The sequence below is a fragment of the Panthera onca genome, chromosome A1 (assembly GCF_046562875.1).
Source record: "Panthera onca isolate mPanOnc1 chromosome A1, mPanOnc1 haplotype 2, whole genome shotgun sequence".
Classification (NCBI taxonomy): domain Eukaryota; kingdom Metazoa; phylum Chordata; class Mammalia; order Carnivora; family Felidae; genus Panthera; species Panthera onca.
Window position 1 is genome coordinate 66362568 of NC_138339.1, and position 20171 is coordinate 66382738.

Below are 20171 nucleotides of genomic sequence, written 5' to 3' on the forward strand. Positions count from 1 at the left end.
AATATGGCAGAAGTGATGGTTTTGCTCAGCCCAGGTCATAAAAAGGATTGCAGTTGCTCACTCTGGGGGAAGCCAGCTTACCATGTTGTGAGGACACTCAAGCAACCCTACAGAGAGGCCCATGTGGGGAGAAAGTAGTCTCCTGCCAACAACCAACACCAGTTTGAATGAGCCACTTTAGCCTGGGTGGCTCAGTCAGTTAAGTGTCCGACTTTGGCTCAGGTCATGATCTCAGGGTTTGTGAGTTAGAGCCCCACCTTGGGCTCTGTGCTGACAGCTAGGAGCCTGGAGACTGCTTCGCTTTCTGTGTCTCCCTCTCTCTCTCTGCCCCTCCCCCACGCATGCTCTGTCTGTCTCTCTCTCTCTCAAATGAATAAACATAAAAAAATTTTTTTTTGAATGGGCCACTTTGGAAGTGGATATTGCAGCCCCAAACAACATCTGGCATGCAACCTCATGGGAGGTCTCAAGCTAAAACTACACAGCCAAGTTGCTCCTGAATTTTTTTTTTAAGGTATAATTGATTCTCGAACCTTGCGGACAGTGAGAAATAATAATTGATTGGTTTTTTTTTTAAGTTTATTTATTTATTTTTGAGAGACAGAGAGCACTAGCAGGGGAGGAGCAGAGGGAGAGAAGGAGAGAGAGAATCCCAAGCAGGCTCCATGCTGTTAGTGCAAAGCCCGACAGGGGGCTCAATCTCACTAAATGTGAGATCATGACCTGAGCCAAAATCAAGAGTTGGACACTTAACTGACTGAGCCACCCAGGTGCCCCAATAGTTGTTTAAGTTTTTTTTTTTTTTTAATGTTTATTTATTACTGAGAGAGAAGAGAGAGAGAGAGGTGGGGAGGGACAGAGAGAGAGGGAGACACAGAATCCGAGGCAAGCTCCAGGCTCTGAGCTGTCAGCACAGAGCCTGATGTGGGGCTCGAACTCACCAACGGTGAGATCATGACCTGAGCTGAACTCGGACGCCTACCGACTGAGCCACCCAGGTGCCCCAAGTTTTTTTTTTTTTTAATTTATTTTGAGAGATACAGAGAGACCCAGCAGGGGAGGGGAAGAGAGAGAGAGAGAAAAAGAGAGAGAGAGAGAGAGAGAGAGAGAGAGAGAGAGAGAGAGAGAGAGAGAATCCCAAGCAGGATCCATGTTACCAGCATGGAGACTGAAGCAGGACTCAAACCCACAAACCATGAGATCATTACCTGAGCCAAAACTGAGAGTCAGACACTTAATGGATGGAGCAACGCAGGTGCCCTAATTGTTGTTTTAAGCCGTAAGTTTTAGGGTGATTTGTTACCAGCATTTGATAATTAATATAGATGGATTGATTCCTAATAACTTACCCCATCCTTCAGCTGAGGTGGGAGTGGGCATGTGACCCATGTCTGGCCAATCAGAACACTGCCTCTCTCTGTCCTCAGTGATTTGTTCAAAAGGAACACCTGACCCCAATCAAATTGGTAAGAGGCAGCCCCAGGATTTTTGCTGGAATCTTTAAGACAGAGGCTTTCTCTTTCCATAGAAGTTGCCTCATTGGTAAGAAGTGAGCATGGAGCTGCTGGCAGCCAGCTTTAACACCTCAGAGAGAAAACCTGCCTGACAATAAAGACAACACAGATTAAAAACAGAGTCAGAATATGGGAAGGACAAATTTTGAGTGACACCATTACAGACCTGGGATCCAAAGACAAAGTCAGAACTACCACCTCTTCTCTTAAGTTACTTGAACCAATAAATTTCCCTATTTTGCCTAAGCCACTTTGAGTTGCAACCAGAAGTCCTAACTGATGCAAGAATTCATATATTGTTACCAGGAAGTTTCTAAAACAAAACAAAACAATACTTCCCATGATCACTCTGTAAGTCAGTAGCTTAAAGTAGGGAAATAATGACCTTAGAAGTAGGGACTGGAAAAACAAAACAGCAGTGAACCTGAATCAGGAAACTTTCAATTTCATCGAGGCCACTGACTCCCCAGTGTGACCTTTGGTCAGGGGCTCAGCCCCTATGAACCTTAATTGCCACACCTCTTTAGGGAGGTAGAGGCACTCATACTATCTGGCCAGCTTGTTGAGATAGCTGAATGGGAATACATTTGAAAGGGTTGGGGCGCCTGGGTGGCTCAGTCGGTTGGGCGTCCGACTTCAGCTCAGGTCACGATCTCGCGGTCCGTGAGTTCGAGCCCCGCGTCGGGCTCGGGCTGATGGCTCAGAGCCTGGAGCCTGTTTCCGATTCTGTGTCTCCCTCTCTTCTCTCTCTGCCCCTCCCCTGTTCATGCTCTGTCTCTCTCTGTCCCAAAAATAAATAAACGTTAAAAAAAAAAAATTTGAAAGGGTAGAGCCTGGCATACGGTAAGGGCTCAATCTACAGAAGTTTGTAAAGAAACTTTCCCATATGGACACACTCCCCCTTCGCAGCAATTTCTACACAACTGCCCCAGTTCTCCCTGCACACCTGGGTGTCTTCCATCAATTTTGGACTAGGGAAAAAAGGCACCATCTTCTTTCCCTGGCTTCTATCTTTCTACTGCTGGGGTGTGGGTCTATGGGATGAGAAATAGGAAGCCATAAAGTTCCTGCTCACAAATATCTGGATACACACACACAAAACCCCACTTCTCTCTAGCAGAGACTTGGGGCATAAATTTCAAGAGGTGACAGAACTGCCTCTTCAAAGACAAGTTTAGGGGTTCAGAAAGTACCTGGACTACCATCTTTCATTCCTTCTCAGTTGGTGGCACCATTTTTCTCCTATTCAGGTTGTCAGCATGGAACCTTTGTGCAAATGGAAGCCACTCCTTCCTCCAGACAAGTGCTATCTGGCAGAACTTTCTGTGATGATGGTAATATTCTCTGTGCTGTCCAATATAGTAGCCACGAGTCACATATGGCTATTGGATCTCCTCAAATGTCACACCTGAGACCATTCCCCCTCACTCTTTCGTATTTTGTCTTAATGTCTTTTTTCTTTTTTTAAGTTTTATTTATTTTTGAGAGAAAGAGCAAGTAGGGGAAGGGCAGACTCCCACACAGGCTCTGCACTGTCAGCATGAAGCCTGATGTGGGGCTCAAACCCATGAACCGTGAGATCATGAGCTAAACTGAAACCAAGAGTTGGACGCTTAACTGGCTGAGCCACCCAGGTGCCCGAGTCTCAACAGTCAATTACTCTCTGAGACCATCCTATTTATTTGATTACTTATAGGATTAACCTTTACCCCCCTTCTAGCACGTAAGCAGAGAGCTTGGCTATCTTGCTAATACCACTGTATTTCCCAGCATCTGGCTCAACGCCTAGCACAAAACGGGTGCTCTGTATTTTTGGATGAATGAATGGATAGGGATCAGAGAAGCCTAGCTGAATTCGGCTCTGCCTTACTCTCACTACTCTCTCAGTTTGGACAAGCCTCCGTTTTCTGGTGTGTAAAGCAGGAGTGGGATATCAGCCTCATTTTCTTCCTGGCCTTTGGCGTAGAGTCAGCCACTGGACTTCTGGCACTCCTGTTCCCCACCTGTATAATGGGTGTGAGTTCATCCAAATGTCTCGGGGTGGTAGCGCTGCCTTATAAGGCAGCAGAGGCCGAGGGCGGGCGAGGCCGTGTGGGTGGAGAGAAATCACAACATCCGGCTGCGGGGGCGGGGCGGGGGCCGGAGGCTGGGGAGCCGCTGGGGAGGACGCCAGTCTTTTTTGGACTTCTCCCTGCTTCCGATGTGCGCTCTCCAGAATGGGCCAACCCAAAGAAATATGGCTGGACACATGGCCCCAAACAGCTTACAGTCAGCCCGCAGGAGGCCCAAGATAGCAAATGCATCCCCTACAAACCCTAGAAAAGTCAAGACTAGTTAGAGGGACCCGGGCCACACCCCTATTTGGTGGTCCAATCAGGGTTCAGTGCTGAGGATGATTGACGTTTATTTTATCCAATAAAACTCCAAGATTTCAGGGCGTGACCAAGAGGACCCACCTCTGTTGTCCCCGCGGAGGGCTCGGCCCTAATTGGCAGTTCGCTACCCTATGAAGGTCCAGAAATTCGAACCTAGGGGCTGAACCCAACCTCGGACCAACCAGGAAGAGGTGACGTATAAAGTCCCGCCTCCCTGCTCCTTTGAGCGAATCCCTGGCGCGGAAGGCGGGGGATGACGAAGAGGCTGTCTAATGGGAAGACGGCGCGGGGAGCGCCCGCCCGGTTATTGGCCTCGTAAAGTAAACAGAAGGCGGGGCGGGGCGGGCCGGCGCCCGGGTGGCCCCCGGGAGGGGGCGGAGTGTTCGCGGCGGGCGGCGGCGGCCGGGGAGGCCCGGGAGGCCGCGGCGCGGTCACTGCGAGCCGAGCCGAGCCGCGCCGATCGCCATCCGGCCCCGGCTCCCGCGAGCGATCCCGGCCGGCGGCTCGGCCCGGCGGGCCCGGCGGCGCCGCAGCCCATGGAGCTCGAGAACATCGTAGCGAACACGGTGCTACTCAAGGCCCGGGAAGGTGAGGCGGCCGAGAGGGCGGCCGGGTGCGGGGTACGCGGGCGCGCGGCCTCTGAGCTCGGCTGGCGCCCCAGCCGCCAGATCCCCTAGGGCAGCGCGCTCCGCGCCCCGCACCCCGCGCATACGCGAGCCCTTCCGGCCGGTCGTCCTCTGCACCTGCCCCGGGTGCCGGGGCCCAGGAAGGGGCGGGGGTCAGGCCACCGCCCTCGCGGCGGGGGGGGGGGGGGGGGGGTGAGGGAAAGAGAGAGGAAGGAAGAGGGAAGGGTGGGACCTGGGTCCTTGGAGAGCCTCTCTGAGGCCTCCCCCAGGTGATAGGTGAGAAGATGCCCCAAGAAAGGGTAGCCTACCCCACGTGCCTCAGGCCCAGACCCTGGCGCCCAGCCTGGACCCGCACAAAGTTGGTGCAGGATAAAGGTTTGAAGAATGAATGAACGGAGCCACCGCAGTAGCACAGCTCACTCGGTTTGGGGAAACGGCTGGTCACATATGCTACCAACATGATTGCCACTTGTCTCGTGCCTCAGGACACTGGGTACAGAGGTGAATGGGTCATGAATTTTGCCCTCAGAAAGCCCACGGTGTAGAGGGCCAAATGGGCACAGAAATAAGTGGGAGCTGAGCTTTGAAGGAAGAGAGCATGTGGGGCTGGCAGGACTGTAAGTGCAAGGCCTGGCAGAGGGATCAAGTCTGGTGAGTGTGTACTGAGCTTCTCATGACTCCCATCCTGAGTGATACTAGGCACCTGGCCTCTGAGGGTCATGGGGGACACAGAGGACCAGACTTGGTCCTCACTGCCTTGTGGTCAATCTGGCCCTCACCTGTCATTGTCCACTTCAGTAACACAATCACAGAACACTCCTTCTATTATGTGCCCTGTCCTGTCTTGGGTGCTGGGGACCAGCAGTGAACAAGACCCTTCTTTTTGGAGCTCTAGAGCAGGGAGGTCATGACATGGTCATTTTCCACTCTTTGCTGGGCTTCCAGGCTGAAAGAGTCATCTGTTTCACTTTTCTGCTCCATTTTACAGGTGGGAAACTGAGGTTCAGACCAGGGATTAGCCCCCAAGTCATACGGTGAGACTGTGGTTGACCCAGGCCTAGACACAGGATGCCTCCAATACAGTGTGTAGGAAGCCGAGACAAGCCCCCAAGTGGCACAGCATCTGGTACCCCCCTGCCTGCCCAGTGTGTGTTGCTCCCTGGGAGATGCTGCCTGGAAATAGGCATGGCAGGCTGGGTCCTTAGTGCCCAGAGCCTTTTTTTTTTTTTATCTCCTGTCCCTTATCTAGTCTCAGGGCTAGGCCTTCCTCCTAGCCTCTGGGGGCATCTGCCGATTCTGTTCTGCCTCGTCATCTAGCCAGCTAGGGAGGAGGGGTGGGGAGAGCCTGGCCAGGCCTCCCTCTCTAGGGCTGTAGCCAGTTCAGGTCTCGGGCCTGCTGAGAGCACTGCTTTGCCTGGCTGGAGAGTGTGGCACCTCCTGACGGCCTTCTTCAGGCCATGGGTGAGGCATAGTGCGGTATGGCCAGACCTGGACTGATGCCTCCCCTGGAGAACACTTACCCCAACCTGGTTCTGCCCCTCCCACCTGCATGCTCTAAATAAGTCTCTTCTCTCTAAACTTTAGTAACCCTTTTTGTGGAATAGTTGGGGACAGGACATACAAACTTAAAGAAATCCCTGTTGTCATTGAGTCCTAAACCCTGGCCCATAGACTGGCTCCACTGGAATCCCTTCATTAGCTGGCTGACAGCTTAGGGCCTGGCCTTTTCCAGCTTCCCAAGGGATATGAGGCCCTAAGTGGTTTGGGAACCCTTGGTGTATGTATTCAGTTGACACCTAATAGATGGCTGGCATGGTGTGTTTGGGGTGGGAAAGGAGTGTGGGTTGTAGTCCTAGGGAGCTGGGTTTGAATCCTGCCTCTGGCACCTCCAGGCTTTGTAATCTTGGACAAATTGATTCCTCATTTCAAGGCCTCAGTTTCCTCGTGAGGTTATGCCTAGTCTGACAGAATTGCTATGAGAATGAAGTGGGGCAGCATTGGGGGTGTGAGCCCTTCTTTAGTCCTCCATCCTTTCCCAGGCCCCCAGAGGCATAGGGAGGGGGCCAGGCTAGGTTGGGGAGGAGCCCCACTGACTCTGGTGGCAGTTCCAGGACAGGATATTTGCATGTGACTCTTGCTACTGCCTTGATGTGGCCGGGAGGAGGGGGAGGAGGAAGTAACTGGTGGGGGGAGGCCAGCGGATAGAGGGTTGGGTGAAGGACCTGTGGGGGTGGGGGAGGAGTTCCCCTTCTGGCAAGGCCTTGCCCCGGGTTGGGGGTGGGGGTCTGTTGCTCATTCAGAATGGAGCAATGGCTGTGGAGTATGCTGGGTGCAGGCCGCAGGAGAGCTGCTAGCAGGTTTCCCAATGGGTGCCCTGCAACATTTCCTCCTCCCGACTGCTTAGGTCACAGAACCCATTGAGGGACCCAACTCTGCCCCTTCCCTTGAGCAGCCCCTTCCCTTGTGCCACTTGCCTTCAGCCAGGGCATATGAAAACAAGGCTGGGTAAAGCAGAGGGGAAACTGAGGCCAGGCAGGGAAAAAGTGGCTGCCTGAGGTTGCCATGAGTTGTTGGAGCTGAGGGCCACCTCTTGCCACAGCCCTACTGGGTACTGGACACAGACCCTCCCAGTCTGACAACACCTCCGGAGGTAGCTTTGGATCTGAAGTAAGTATGGAGAAGTTGAGGCTCATAGAGGGCAAGTGACAGGCCTAAAGTGCGAATTGGAGATTCAAACCTATGTCTGTGGGGCTCCAAGACTCAGGCCCTTCTATTTTCAACCTCGTGGCCCATGGGCCACATCTGGCTAGCTCTCTAACATGTTTAATTTATTTAGCTGCAATGTGTTTTTACAAAAAATAGGAACCAGTATTTCACATAATGTCCGGAGTCTCAGCTAAAAGGTGAGAAGAGCTGGCCACGCTGAGTCCATATTCCTGCCTGGAGGAAGGGACATGCCCAGTCCAGTTCACCACACTCCCCACCATTCCCTGTTGTCTCCCATCTGGCCCACATTTTACCTACCTATCTGGCTCTGTAGGCATTTGAGCTGCTACCCTGGTCTTAGCAGCTACAGATAGGGTGTCAACTAGGTAAAATGAGGCAGGTATCAGGGCCACAGAACCCCTTGTGTACTGGAATCCTGAGTGCCAGCCCTATAGCCACCACCTTGTTTGAGTCTCTGATAGCTCTGATTCAGGGCCAGGTATAGGGGCCTGAAGCCTTCCTGGTGACCCAGGCTGCCCTCTGCTCCTGACATCTCTGAGGCATGTCCCACATGTCCTAGAATCTCTCCCTTCTGTGCCTTGACTTACATAGTTCCCACTGCTGTCATGTCCTCTGCTTTCTTCACCTGGGAAACTCCTATCTGCCAGAAAGCAGCTAAGGTTTCCTGGAAACCCACCGTCACCCGGTGACCTGTCCTTATCACCCCTGTTGGATCTTCCAGCCCAGGAGCTCAGGAACCCCTAGCAGAGGGGCCCAGGGGACGGTGTGTGTCCTAGAGCCCAGTGAGGGCATGCTGAAATATGTGGAATGAAGGCCTGAGGTGCCTCCTAGAGTGTGCTGTGCCTGGGCTGAGCCCAGAAGGCCAGGTCTCTGGGCTGCACTGAGCGGCCAGGGGAAGCATGGTGGCAGCGGGACTTGAGATCCAGCACCTGTTTGTTCCCACAGGTGGTGGTGGGAATCGCAAGGGCAAAAGCAAGAAATGGCGACAGATGCTGCAGTTCCCCCACATCAGCCAGTGTGAAGAGCTGCGGCTCAGCCTCGGTGAGGCCTGGGTGGAGGCCTGGGTGTTCTGGGGGAGCCTCCCCTGAGACCTCACCCCGAGGCAGAGGGGCAGGGTTGGGGGGGCGTCTGGGGAGCAGGAAGACTGAAGCTGCAACACCCAACCCAGTTTCGGTTCCTGGGCCTGAGATGGGTGGAGAACATAGTACAAACAGGACAGCAAGGGGTGTTTGGGGTAGGTGGGAGGGTGGGGGAGTAGGGCAGGGTCAGATTTGGGGCAGTCTGAGAGAAGCAGAGGAAAGGAGAGTCATGCCTGGGGTTTGAGGGACAGAGGGTACAGTGGAGGCTGGAGTCAGCCCACAGATTGATTGCATGAGGAGCCCCAAGCCTGTGCTTAGCATAACCCTGCCCCGAGCAGGGTGAGTGGCAGGTGGGGGGGCATCAAAACCTTGACCAGAAGAGGGGCCAGGACGCCAGTTCCTGCTTATCTTGGCTGAGGCCCCAGGTCTGCACAACCCCCAAGGTTGCCTAGGCCCCTCTGACAGCCTGCACGTGGGCAAGGAGTATACCATAGCTGCTTCCACTGCCTGGGAAGGAGGCTTAGCCTCGAGCTTGCCGGAAGCCACAGCTTCCTCTTGCACTTTCGCCAGGCAAGCAACAGGTTTGGGCCTAGCCTGGGCCAGGCCGGAACCTCACAACCACACCCAAGCCCAGCACTGTGATGTATGTAGGTGGTGTGAACCAGGAGATAGCAGTGGGAGGTGAGGGCCCAGCTTTGGAGCCATACATCAAGCTGTGTGACCTTGAGTTAATTGCTTAGTTTCTCTGGGCCTCAGAGTCCCAAACTGTGTTGGAAATAATAGTTGTGCCCACCTCAGTGTTGGGGTGACGGTTCTAAAGGAGATAGTGGCTTCCATACTGCAGGGCTAGAAGCTACTGTTGGGGCCAGGGCTTGGCAGTATGGATAGGAGTGCCCTGCTGGCAGGCTCCAGGTCTGGGAACCCAGTAGCTCCTACCCCTGCTTGCAGAGCGTGACTACCACAGCCTGTGCGAGCGGCAGCCCATTGGGCGCCTGCTGTTTCGAGAGTTCTGCGCCACGAGGCCTGAGCTGACCCGATGCATAGCCTTCTTGGATGGAGTGGTGAGTGCAGCCCAGCCCAGCCCCGAGGGTGGGCAGAGGTCCCTAGGTCAAGTGTGTCCCATTTCCCCACACCTGTTGTTCTGCCCAGGCCCCAAGCTTCTCTGCCTCCCACCCTGCAGGCTGAGTATGAAGTGACCCCTGATGAGAAGCGGAAGGCTTGTGGGCGGCGGCTAATGCAGAATTTTCTGAGCCACACGGTGAGTGAGCAAGGATGGAGAGATGACGGCAGCGGGCAGAGCTCAGTGATGAGGAGAGGAATGACCACAGCCTGGGCAGAGAGTGCCCTGGAGTGTCTCCCGGTTCACCAGGCAGACCACGGGCATGGAGCCCAGGAGGGTGGGCCAGGCAGCCTGCCAGTGGCTCTGCTTCACCCCGCCTCAAGGGTAGCAGTGGAACTGAGTTCAGCAGCTGGGCCGGCTGGCACACCACTAGCCTACAGCTGCTCCTAGCGCAGGTCCAGAATATTGGCCATCTCTGCCCTGGGTGTAGGCACCTGGCAAAGGGAGCCCCCTGCACTGACCTGTTTATTGCCTATCTCCAGGGTCCTGACCTTATCCCTGAGGTCCCCCGGCAGCTGGTGACTAATTGCTCCCAGCGGTTGGAGCAGGGGCCCTGCAAAGACCTCTTCCAGGAGCTCACCCGGTAAGCCTCTCCCTGCCCATTGGCCTGGAATTGTGTCCTGAGGAGGGGGCTTCCGTGGGCCCTGGAAGGCTGTGAACAGCTCAGTAGCTGGTGAGGGGAGCTCAGCCTCTCACCCTGGCCCTGCGCTTGCTGTGTGAGCTTGGGCAGGTTGCCTTCCCTCTCTATAGAATCTTCAGCTTTGGCACAGATGAATGTCTCCTGCTTAGTTGGGTTAGTAAGAGGGTTGGCCAATGAGGCAGCCCTTTAGGCTGAGAATGCATATAACGGGGTCCCGTCCCATCCAGCCGAGAACCTAGGGTGTCGGGGGCTGACTGGTGGGTTGGGCCCTCTCAACAGGCTGACCCATGAGTACCTGAGCATGGCCCCTTTTGCCGACTACCTCGACAGCATCTACTTCAACCGTTTCCTACAGTGGAAGTGGCTGGAAAGGTGAGCTCCCTGAAGGCTGGCCCACGGTAGGCCAAGTTGCTAGGGCTCTTACGGGCCTTGGGCCCCTGCTCAGCCAGTGTTTGCTCCGAAATCCCTTGCCTACAGGCAACCAGTGACCAAAAACACCTTCAGGCAGTATCGAGTCCTGGGCAAAGGCGGCTTTGGTGAGGTAAGTGGCCAGGCCAGAGCCCCTGATGGAGTGGGGAGGAGGGGTATGGTAGGCCCTGGACCAGCCCCCCCTCCTTGAGCTCCTATAGCCCCAGGAAGGACACAGCTGGTCCCTATTTGCCCATCTACCTTGGCTACAGGTGTGTGCCTGCCAGGTGCGGGCAACAGGCAAGATGTACGCTTGCAAGAAGCTGGAAAAGAAGCGTATCAAGAAGCGGAAAGGGGAGGCCATGGCACTCAATGAGAAGCAGATCCTGGAGAAAGTGAACAGTAGGTTTGTAGTAAGTACAGACAGGAGACCCTTCCCTTCCCCCTGGCCATGCACTTGCCCTGCCCTTCTCACTTACCAGGCTAGGTCCCTTTCTGTGCTGCCCTGTCCCCACCCTCAGAGATGCCTGGGAAGGGTCGGTTTGGGGTGTTGACACGAGGCCTGGGGAGCAGGCTGGGCCCCAAGGAGTGCCACTGAGAAGGATTTTTTGGGCGGCTGGTGCCAGCCCTGCCACTGGGTGGCCCATGGCCCCTGCTTGAGGGCTCGGGTCCCCTCGGCCACAGGTGAGCTTGGCCTATGCCTATGAGACCAAGGACGCGCTGTGCCTGGTGCTGACACTGATGAACGGAGGCGACCTCAAGTTCCACATCTACCACATGGGCCAGGCTGGCTTCCCCGAGGAGCGGGCTGTCTTCTATGCCGCGGAGATCTGCTGCGGCCTGGAGGACCTGCACCGGGAGCGCATCGTGTACAGGTCCTGGGCTTCAGCCCTCCCCGCCAGGGGCTGCAGCTGGGCATGGGTGGAGGCCGCAGAAGGATGTTGGTGTGCTGGGCCTGTTGTTGCGGGCATGAACCGGTTTGAGCCCTACTGAGCCTGGGCTTGGGGCTCCACGCTTGCCCATGCTGGGCAGACTTGAGAGCCTCTGGGTCTGGCTCACTCATGTGAATGCTGGTGTCCTCACCCGTCTCTGTATAACCCTGCGCCAGTCAGCTCCCTGCAGTAAAGTGCACAGAGCCTGGCATGCAGGGCTTGGCAGTGGGGAGCTCTGCCTATTGTTACCGGCAGTGATTTCATTTGAACCTCACAACAGCCCCATGAGGGGGACAGATGAGTAGCCCCATTTGACGGGAAAGGAAGAGTCAGCCACCAAAGTGGGGTGAGGGTGGGACCCTGTTAACACTAGTGGTGAGTAAGGCTACTGGTGCTATTCCCCCGGATGGGAGCTGCTCTCCACTTGCCTGGGGATTCCCAGGAAGGAATCCTGGCTGGGTAGATCCTTCAGCTGCCCCCTCAAGTCAGAGCTGCTATGAGTGAGGGCAGGGCTATCTCTCACCCTGGCAATAAATGGCTCCAGCACCTTGCTGCACATTCCATCCCAGGAGACAAGTGAGCTAGGAGGGGGTGGCGTGCCGTTTGGCTCCTTGGCAAACTGAACAACATCTGACCCTGCCCTTCTCTCCCCACAGGGACCTGAAGCCAGAGAACATCCTGTTGGATGACCATGGTGGGTAGGGGGTGCACAGAGGTGGAGTGCAGTGGAGTGGGGCAGGGTCTGGCCCACCTGTTCAATGGGCCCCCCCAACTTGTCCACCCACATTCAGGTCACATCCGCATCTCCGACCTGGGGCTAGCTGTGCACGTGCCAGAAGGCCAGACCATCAAGGGTCGTGTGGGCACTGTGGGCTACATGGGTGAGTCTTCCTCCACCCTGGCCCCCCTGCCTCCTGGGTCCTCTTGCTGTCCTGGGCTGGGTCCCACCACTTCTGTGGAAGTCTTCTGTGTCTCAGGGAATAGAAAGAACTGATATCCCTATCTTAGAAATTAAGAGACCAGGACTCAGCCAGGAACCCACACACCTGCAAATCTGCATCATTCATTCATTCACCAAATACTTACTGAGCTCCTACTATTGGCTAGGCCTGCAGGTGGCTACCAGAGAAAGATGAGAAGGTTGAGAAGTCTTCCCTTCCCCTGATCTACCCAGATTCAGGGAGGGAATGCCCATCTGTGGTATGGGCCAAGATGTGGCCCTAGTATTCCCTTTGGAGATCATGTGACACAGCAGATAGAGCCCCAATTACAGGCCCCACCTCTTGTTGTATGTCCTTGGACCACATACTGCTGCTCCTATGCTCACTTTGCCCAACCATAAAGCAATCATACTGGCTCCCAGAGTTGCCTTTAGATAAAAAGTGGTAGGAGAGGCAAAAATCCCATGTGCCCACCCTGGCAGGCAGTAGGTATGCAGTAGAGGAGTTTCTTTCTTGTTTCTTCTCTCTGGTATTAAATCCAGAGTTTGCAAACTGGTAACCACACAGGCCTAATGTGGCCTACATTTGTACTTAAATCAAATTGTTTTTAAAACAATTTGAGGGCTGCCTGGGTGCCTCAGTCAGTTAAGCATCTGACTCTTGGTCATGATCTCACAGTTCGTGGGTTCAAGCCCCATATCAGGCTCTGTGCTGCCAGTGTGGAGCCTGCTTGGGATTCTCTCCCTCTCTCTCTATCCCTCCCGTGCTCATGCTCTGTCTCCTTCTTTCAAAATAAATAAACATGGTAAAGAATAAAACAATTTGAATTGGTTGCCAACATTTGATACGCCAGACAGCTTCCCATTAAAAATATGGATTTCTGACTTCTCTTGAAAAATCAGAAGACCTGGCCTCCTACGGGGCCACAGTGCTCTCTTTGATGGGGCATGTGCTGTCCTACTTGCTGAGGTCCCCACCAGGCTGCTGGTAGTGCCTGCCTGGCGAGCAGATATTTGAGCTAATGCCCCACTGTGCTGGGCATTCCCAGGGCCCCAGGGCTTGGTTCCTGCCTCCTGCCCAGCCCTAACTTCTGTTCCACCCTACCCAGCTCCGGAGGTGGTAAAGAACGAACGGTACACATTCAGCCCAGACTGGTGGGCACTAGGCTGCCTCCTATACGAGATGATTGCCGGCCAGTCACCCTTCCAGCAGAGGAAAAAGAAAATCAAGCGAGAGGAGGTGGAACGGTTGGTGAAGGAGGTGCCTGAAGAATACTCAGAGCGCTTTTCCCCTCAGGCCCGCTCGCTCTGCTCCCAGGTATGGCAAGCCAGCAGGAGGCTGATGGGCTGGGGCTGGGGGCACCAGGCACCTCTCCCAGGTCCCTCTGACTGCCCCTACCCTGCCACAGCTCCTGTGCAAGGACCCTGCTGGGCGCCTAGGGTGTCGTGGAGGTGGTGCCCGCGAAGTAAAGGAACACCCCCTCTTCAAAAAGCTGAACTTTAAGCGGCTGGGAGCTGGCATGCTGGAGCCACCCTTCAAACCTGATGTGAGTGCTGTCCACTCCTGAGGGTAGGGCCAAGCCTGGGTGGGGACTCAGGCCCGGGGTTCTTAGAGCAGTGGTCAGGCCACCTTCAGCGCAAGTGTCAGAAAGTGCAACTCAGATGGGTTGGCCAACAAAACAATTCATTGAACTCACACAAATAAAAAGCCCCAGGATAGACAGAGCTTTTGGCATACCTGGATCTGGGGCTGCAACAACACTGTAGGAATTCTGTCTTCCTTTCCCTCTCCACTGTACAGGCCAGTGTGCAGTCTTTATTCTCCGACTACTCTTGCTAGGGTGCAGCAGTCGTGGACCAGCAGTTCAGGTCCACATCCTACTAGCTCAGCCAGCCTGGTAGACAGAATGTATACCTCTTGCCCAATTACTTCAAAAGAAGTCCTGAAAGGGGGAAAAAAAGTAACCCTAAGGCTAGTGCTTATTGCCACAGATTGCTCAGAGGCCCGCCAGTGATCACGGTTGGATCACTTGCCCACCTGAACCACTGCCAGCCAGGGAGGTTAGTTTCCCAAAGGAAAACCAAGACGCCATTGCCAGTGGGGGTAAGGGCTATTGGACTGGCTGAATATTGGCTGCCCACTATACCTGGTAGTGCTGACCTCTCCCTTGTAGAGTCCTACCCATTTACTGAGCATCTCAGTGGGTCAGGCATTCTATGGGCAGAAACATCCTTGAATCATCATATTCCAAGGGGCAGAAATCCATCTGAAACTTAATTATGTCCAACAAGGAGCTTATTGGTTCATTTGGCTAGAGAGCCCCAGAGTAGGGCCAACATCAGGGTTTCATGCAGTGTTGCCAAGACTTCATCTCTTGGCTGTGCTTCAACCTGTTGATCCTCTTCCTGCTGAATTCAGACTTCTCTGTATAAAGTCACAGGGAAGGTTGTGATTGGCCAAGATTAGGTTATGTACTTGCCCTGCTCCCTTATGTAAGAGGACTGGGCCTTCTGACTGACAGTTCACCAGGAACACTGGGGAGTCAGGAAGGTGATTGGGAAGGCCAGATTGATGACTGTCAGCCACACTGGTGATCGTTTATTCCAAATTTCTGAATTTGGAATGCCCATATGTGCCAGACCTCAGAGATCATGAGGTCAACAGGACCCAGTTCTGCCTTCATGTTGTAGTGGGGAGCATGTCAAAATAAAGCAGTAAATGAAAAGGAATATCAGGTAGTGTGAAGTGCAACAGAAAAAAAATAAATCAGGCTAAGAAGACAATAAGGAATGATTACGAGTGGGAGTATTTTTAGACAGGGTGGTCTCTGAGGTGCTGATGGTTAAGCAGAAGCCTGAAATATGTGAAGGAGAGAGCCGTGCCAAGTTTTGAAGTATGAGTATTTCAGGGAGAAGGAGCAGCCTCGAGAGAGAGAACAGTGATGAGGCCAGTGTGGCTGGAGTGAGCATGGGCTGGGAGAGGCGTGCAGTCTTTTTTTTTTTTTTTTTTTTTTTAATTTTTTTTTTTTTATTAAGTTTATTGATTTTTGACAGAGACAGAGTGTGAGCATGAGCTGGGGAGGGTCAGAGAGAGAGGGAGACACAGAATCCGAAACAGGCTCCAGGCTCTAAGCTGTTGGCACAGAGCCTGACCCAGAGCTTGAACTCATGAACCATGAGATCATAACCTGGGCCAAAGTCGGACGCTTAACCGACTGAACCACCCAGGTGCTCCTGTGCAGTCTTATTCTAAGTGTGACGGGGGGCCTTTGGGGAATGTTGAACAGACATGTGAGGTGTGGGGGTGGGCCTAGAGGGGGTGAGTAGAAGCCAGAGTCCAACTAGGGGGATGCGGCTTGTGAAGGATTGTGTTTTGTGGGCCTCACAGACCCTGGGGTGTGGGCCTTGCTGTGAGTGATTTAACTGACAGCAGCCTGCCTCAGGTCTGGCCCCGCCACTCGAGTTTGCTCCTGCTTCCCGCTTCTGGTGCACATCATCTCATTTAACCTGGAAGTCATCCCACCACACCTGGGTCTTTTATTCAGAGTTAGAAAATCATTGCCCTGGAATTCAGCTCTTTAGAAACAACAGATGAGGAGCAAGTTTGATGATGATATCATTTCTAATAGCTTTATTGAGATTTGATTCACATATCTTGTAATTCGTTCATTTAAAGTATATAATGAAATGGCTGTTAGCATATTGAGAGTTGGGCAGCCATCACCATAATCCATTTTAGAACATTTTCATCACCCCTTCCCCCCTCCCCCGCCCCCACCCAACAAAAACCCCATGCCTACTAGCAGTCATTCCCCATTTTCCTCTCCCTGTGGCCCTGGCAACCACTAATCTATTTTCTGTCTCTACGTATTTACCTGTTGTGGAAATTTCATGCAAATGGTGTTATATGATATGTGGTCCTTGGTGACTGACTTCTTTCACTTAGCATATTTTCAAGGTTCATACAGGTGATGTAGCCTATATCAGTAGTTTTGTTCCTTTTTTACCACTGAATAACATTCCATTCTATGAGTAGGCCATATCTTGTTTATTCATCAGTTGATGGGCATTAGGGTTATTTCCACTTTAGGCTATTATGAATAATTTTGCTATGAACATTCACATGCAGGTTTTGGTGAGGACGTTTGTTTTCATTTCTCTTTGATATATACTTAGGAGTGGAATCGCTGGCTAATATGATAACATTACATTTAACCTTTTGGGGAACTGCCAGATTGTTTTCTAAAGCAGCTGCACCATTTTACATTATGATGTTGTTGGGTTTTTTGTTTGTTTTGTTTGTTTTTATTTATTTATTTTTGAGAGAGAGAGGGTGTGAGTGAGTGAGGGGCAGAGAGAGAGGGGGAAAGAGAGAATCCCACATAGGCTTCGCACTATCAGCACAGAGTTTGAGGCAGGGCTCGAGCTCACCAACGGCGAGACCATGACCTGAGCTGAAGTCAGATGCTTAACCAACTGAGCTGCCCAGGTGCCCCACATTATGTTGTTTCAATTGACATTCTTTTAAAAAAAAATTTTTTTTTTGAATGTTTATTTTTGAGAGAGAGACAGAGACAGAGCATGAGCAGGGGAGGGACAGAGAGAGGGAGACACAGAATCCGAAGCAGGCTCCAGGCTCTGAGCCGTCAGCACAGAGCCCGACACGGGGCTCGAGCCCACGAACCGTGAGATCATGACCTGAGCCGAAGTCTGACACTCAACCAACTGAGCCACCCAGGCGCCCCTTAATTGACATTCTTAATAATAGGACTTAGAAAATAATATAAAGATGAAAAAGACAGTGGCCTTCTGGAGTGAGGTGAGCTCCCAGCAGGAGCCCCAGGGGAGTGGGGAGTTGGGAAGACTGTTCTAATCCTCTGGTTGGCCATGAAGCTTGAGGGGATGGAGCAGGCCATTGGACATCGTGGGACAGAGGGCCTATCGATAGCTCCAGGTCCTGCATGGGGACGCTCAGCTGAAAGGACCAGCTAAGATTCTGCCTGCACACACGCCACCAGGTGTACCCCCAGACAGCCGTGTACAGGTGGGGCGGTACCTGTCGCTGATTCCCCAAGGCACTGTGGGGTCTGGTTGGCTGCAGCAGGTTAGCTACCATCAACTGGAAAAGGCATGGCTTTTACACAGCCTTATCAGTTGAAAGCAGTGAGGAGTAATGATTCCTAGTTTATAGAGGGAAATGGCCTCAAAGAGAAGGGACTGCCATACTTCGGAAGGGCATGGAGTATCTAGTTTCTGACTCCAAACCAGAGAGGGCTGCAAGGGTCCAGGCATAACCAGGCCAGGGCTGGAGTGATTTTCAGGGCTGAGCTGCCCATATGCATGTAGGTGGGCGGGTGTGCATGTACGCGTACATGTGTAGCAGTTCCTGACTGCTACTTCTGTCCCCACCAGCCCCAGGCCATTTACTGCAAGGATGTTCTGGACATCGAACAGTTCTCCACAGTTAAGGGTGTGGAGCTGGAGCCCACTGACCAAGACTTCTACCAGAAGTTTGCCACGGGCAGTGTGCCCATCCCCTGGCAGAATGAGGTAAGGGCCTGCCTAGCTGGTAGGATGAGGCCCCGAGGAGCAGCCCTGGAGGCAGCTCTCACAGCTCCCTGTTCTTTGGCAGATGGTGGAGACCGAGTGCTTCCAGGAGCTGAATGTCTTTGGGCTAGATGGCTCAGTTCCCCCAGACCTGGACTGGAAGGGCCAGCCACCTGCACCCCCCAAGAAAGGACTGCTGCAGAGACTCTTCAGCCGCCAGGTAACTCCCAGAAGTGTCCTATCTTGGCCCCCAGCTTGACTCCAGGGGACGGTGGGTGAGAGGCAGAGCCGGTGCCCGCATGTGCTGGGAGTGGGCATCCTCCAGCCATACCAGGGGTGCCCAGGGTCTCTGGCCTTATTCCCGCCTGTCCCCTATACCTGGCTGGGCTCACGGCCTCTTTTCTCTTTCCAGAGGTGAGCAGTGTGGGCTCCCCGTGGGTTGGCCTTGCTGCCCAGCCTCGGGGAGCCACGGGCAGCCCTTCCATGGCAGAGGCGAGATGTGGGCGAAAGAAGTCTGGTGCCCGCTCCCCCCCCCGCCCCCCACTACTTCATTCCCTGCACCCTGGCACCTTCAAGCTGCTAGCCTTGCTTAGCCATCTGTCTCCCCATGCCCTGCTTCCACCAGCTCCAGGGGAGAGGGTCTGGACAGGGTCTTGCTCTGGCAGAGCCTGAGATCCACCTGGACCCTCTTACTTCAGCCTGCTGTGAGCAGCCTCTGCACTGATGTCCACACATGTCTGGCCTGAGCTGCTGTTCCAGGCCCTCATGGGGATTCCCCCACCCCAGAGCATGACTCCAGGCAGTTCCTGGCAGGGCCGGCCTGGGTGATGGCACTGGTGGCTAATGGCACTCGCTCTGCCTCTCTCCCTCCGTGTCTTCCCCATCCCTCCAGGATTGCTGTGGGAACTGCAGCGACAGTGAGGAAGAGCTCCCCACCCGCCTCGAGCTCCCAACCCGCCTCTAGCCCCCAGCCTGAGGCCCCTACCGGTGGTTGGCGGTAGCAGCTACTCCGAGCGCTGTTTACAGTTTTGCACAGTGGTCTTCCCCATTGTCCACTCAAGTTGTGGCCTGGGGAACACAGCCGGAGCTGTCCCCAGTGTCCTCTGCCCCTCAGCCCCTGGTCTGGCTGAGTTTGGCAAGGCCTGGGCTGTCCCTGGGACAAAGGTGCGTCCCTTCAGCTCTTGTCCGTGGAGCTCGGGGCTTTCTGTATTTATGTATTTGTACGAATGTATATAGCAACCGGAGCGTTCTTAAGACCTACCCTGGAGCTGGCAGAAGGGCCACTGCCAAACTCAAGGCTCCTTGGGCCCAGCTCGGACAGGCCGAGGCTGGGTCAGGCAAGGCCCCTGAGCCCCCAGCACTGTGCTCGCCACCGCTGACCTCTGAGTGAAACTCATGCCTGCCTCTGCTGCCCCGGGCTCAGGGCTATCACCTCTGGGGTCCGATGCTGTCCCTCATCAGCACTTGTCAAAGCTGGACTGGGGCCTCTGTAACCCCTAGGCCTGTGCCAAAGTGTGACCAGAGACTGGGCTGACCCTGGGACCCATCAGTCCACTGCCCAGGCTATCCCAGATGGGTCTGCCTCTGCCTTCCAGCTCCCAGGGCACCTTGTCCCTCATGCTGGGCCCTGTCCTGAAGACACCTCTTGCAGAAATGCCCCAGCCCAGGCCATGGGAAGTGGGGGAGGTTGTCCTTAGTCAACTCTGAAACATTCCAGACTTCCCCTCTTAACAATAGACACATGTGCCCAGCAATAATCCCTCCCTCCCTGTGTGTGCCTGTGGGGTGTGTGTGTGAGTGCAAGTGTGTGCGTGTGTGTGAAGTGGGTAGGCTGCGGTGTGTACCTGCACCCCAGGCCCCAGTTCTGGTCCTTCCCAGATTGTGATGGCCATCCTGGTCCCAGTGTTAGGATAGCATGGGATTATAGGGCCCTGGTTTTTCCGTATTTAAAGCCAATTTTTATTACTCATTTTGTCCAATGTAAGCTGCCACGTGTCTCTGAGTGAATACAGTCGAGCACAAACCTGGCCAGCTGCCCTGCCTGCCTCTTTCTTGCTCCTGGTGTTCCAGGGGTCTTCCTGCTTCCCTTGCCCTGCTGGAAGTGGGAAGGGATCAGAGGTGGGCCTGGTGGGGGCTGCCCTTCCAACAAGGCTCTGAACCCTCCCCCTCACACTCCCCCCACCCCCACCTGATCTTGGAGTAGCCTCTCCAGGCAGCCAGGCCTTGGTGGCCTTTGGGCATACCCAGTGGGTTCTCAATTTCC

General features: G+C 54.1%; 1 protein-coding gene across 2 annotated transcripts; it reads left to right on the forward strand.

Moving 5' to 3' along the window:
• The first annotated feature begins 4256 nt into the window (after positions 1–4256).
• On the forward strand, positions 4257–19935 carry GRK6 (G protein-coupled receptor kinase 6). 2 transcript variants are annotated; one of them, XM_078447327.2, is made up of 17 exons: positions 4257–4477; positions 8188–8283; positions 9270–9382; positions 9502–9579; positions 9924–10024; positions 10361–10453; positions 10559–10622; positions 10762–10902; positions 11174–11364; positions 12078–12115; positions 12213–12302; positions 13471–13679; positions 13771–13908; positions 17774–17911; positions 17994–18128; positions 18321–18322; positions 18801–19935. In XM_078447327.2, exons 1-17 carry the CDS (start codon positions 4426–4428, stop codon positions 18907–18909), a joined length of 1788 nt encoding a protein of 595 aa, XP_078303453.1. In that variant the 5' UTR covers positions 4257–4425; the 3' UTR covers positions 18910–19935. The 2 variants fall into 2 exon arrangements, with proteins under 2 accessions (XP_078303453.1, XP_060491160.1); XM_060635177.3 differs by lacking the exon at positions 18321–18322.
• The last annotated feature ends 236 nt before the right edge of the window (positions 19936–20171 follow it).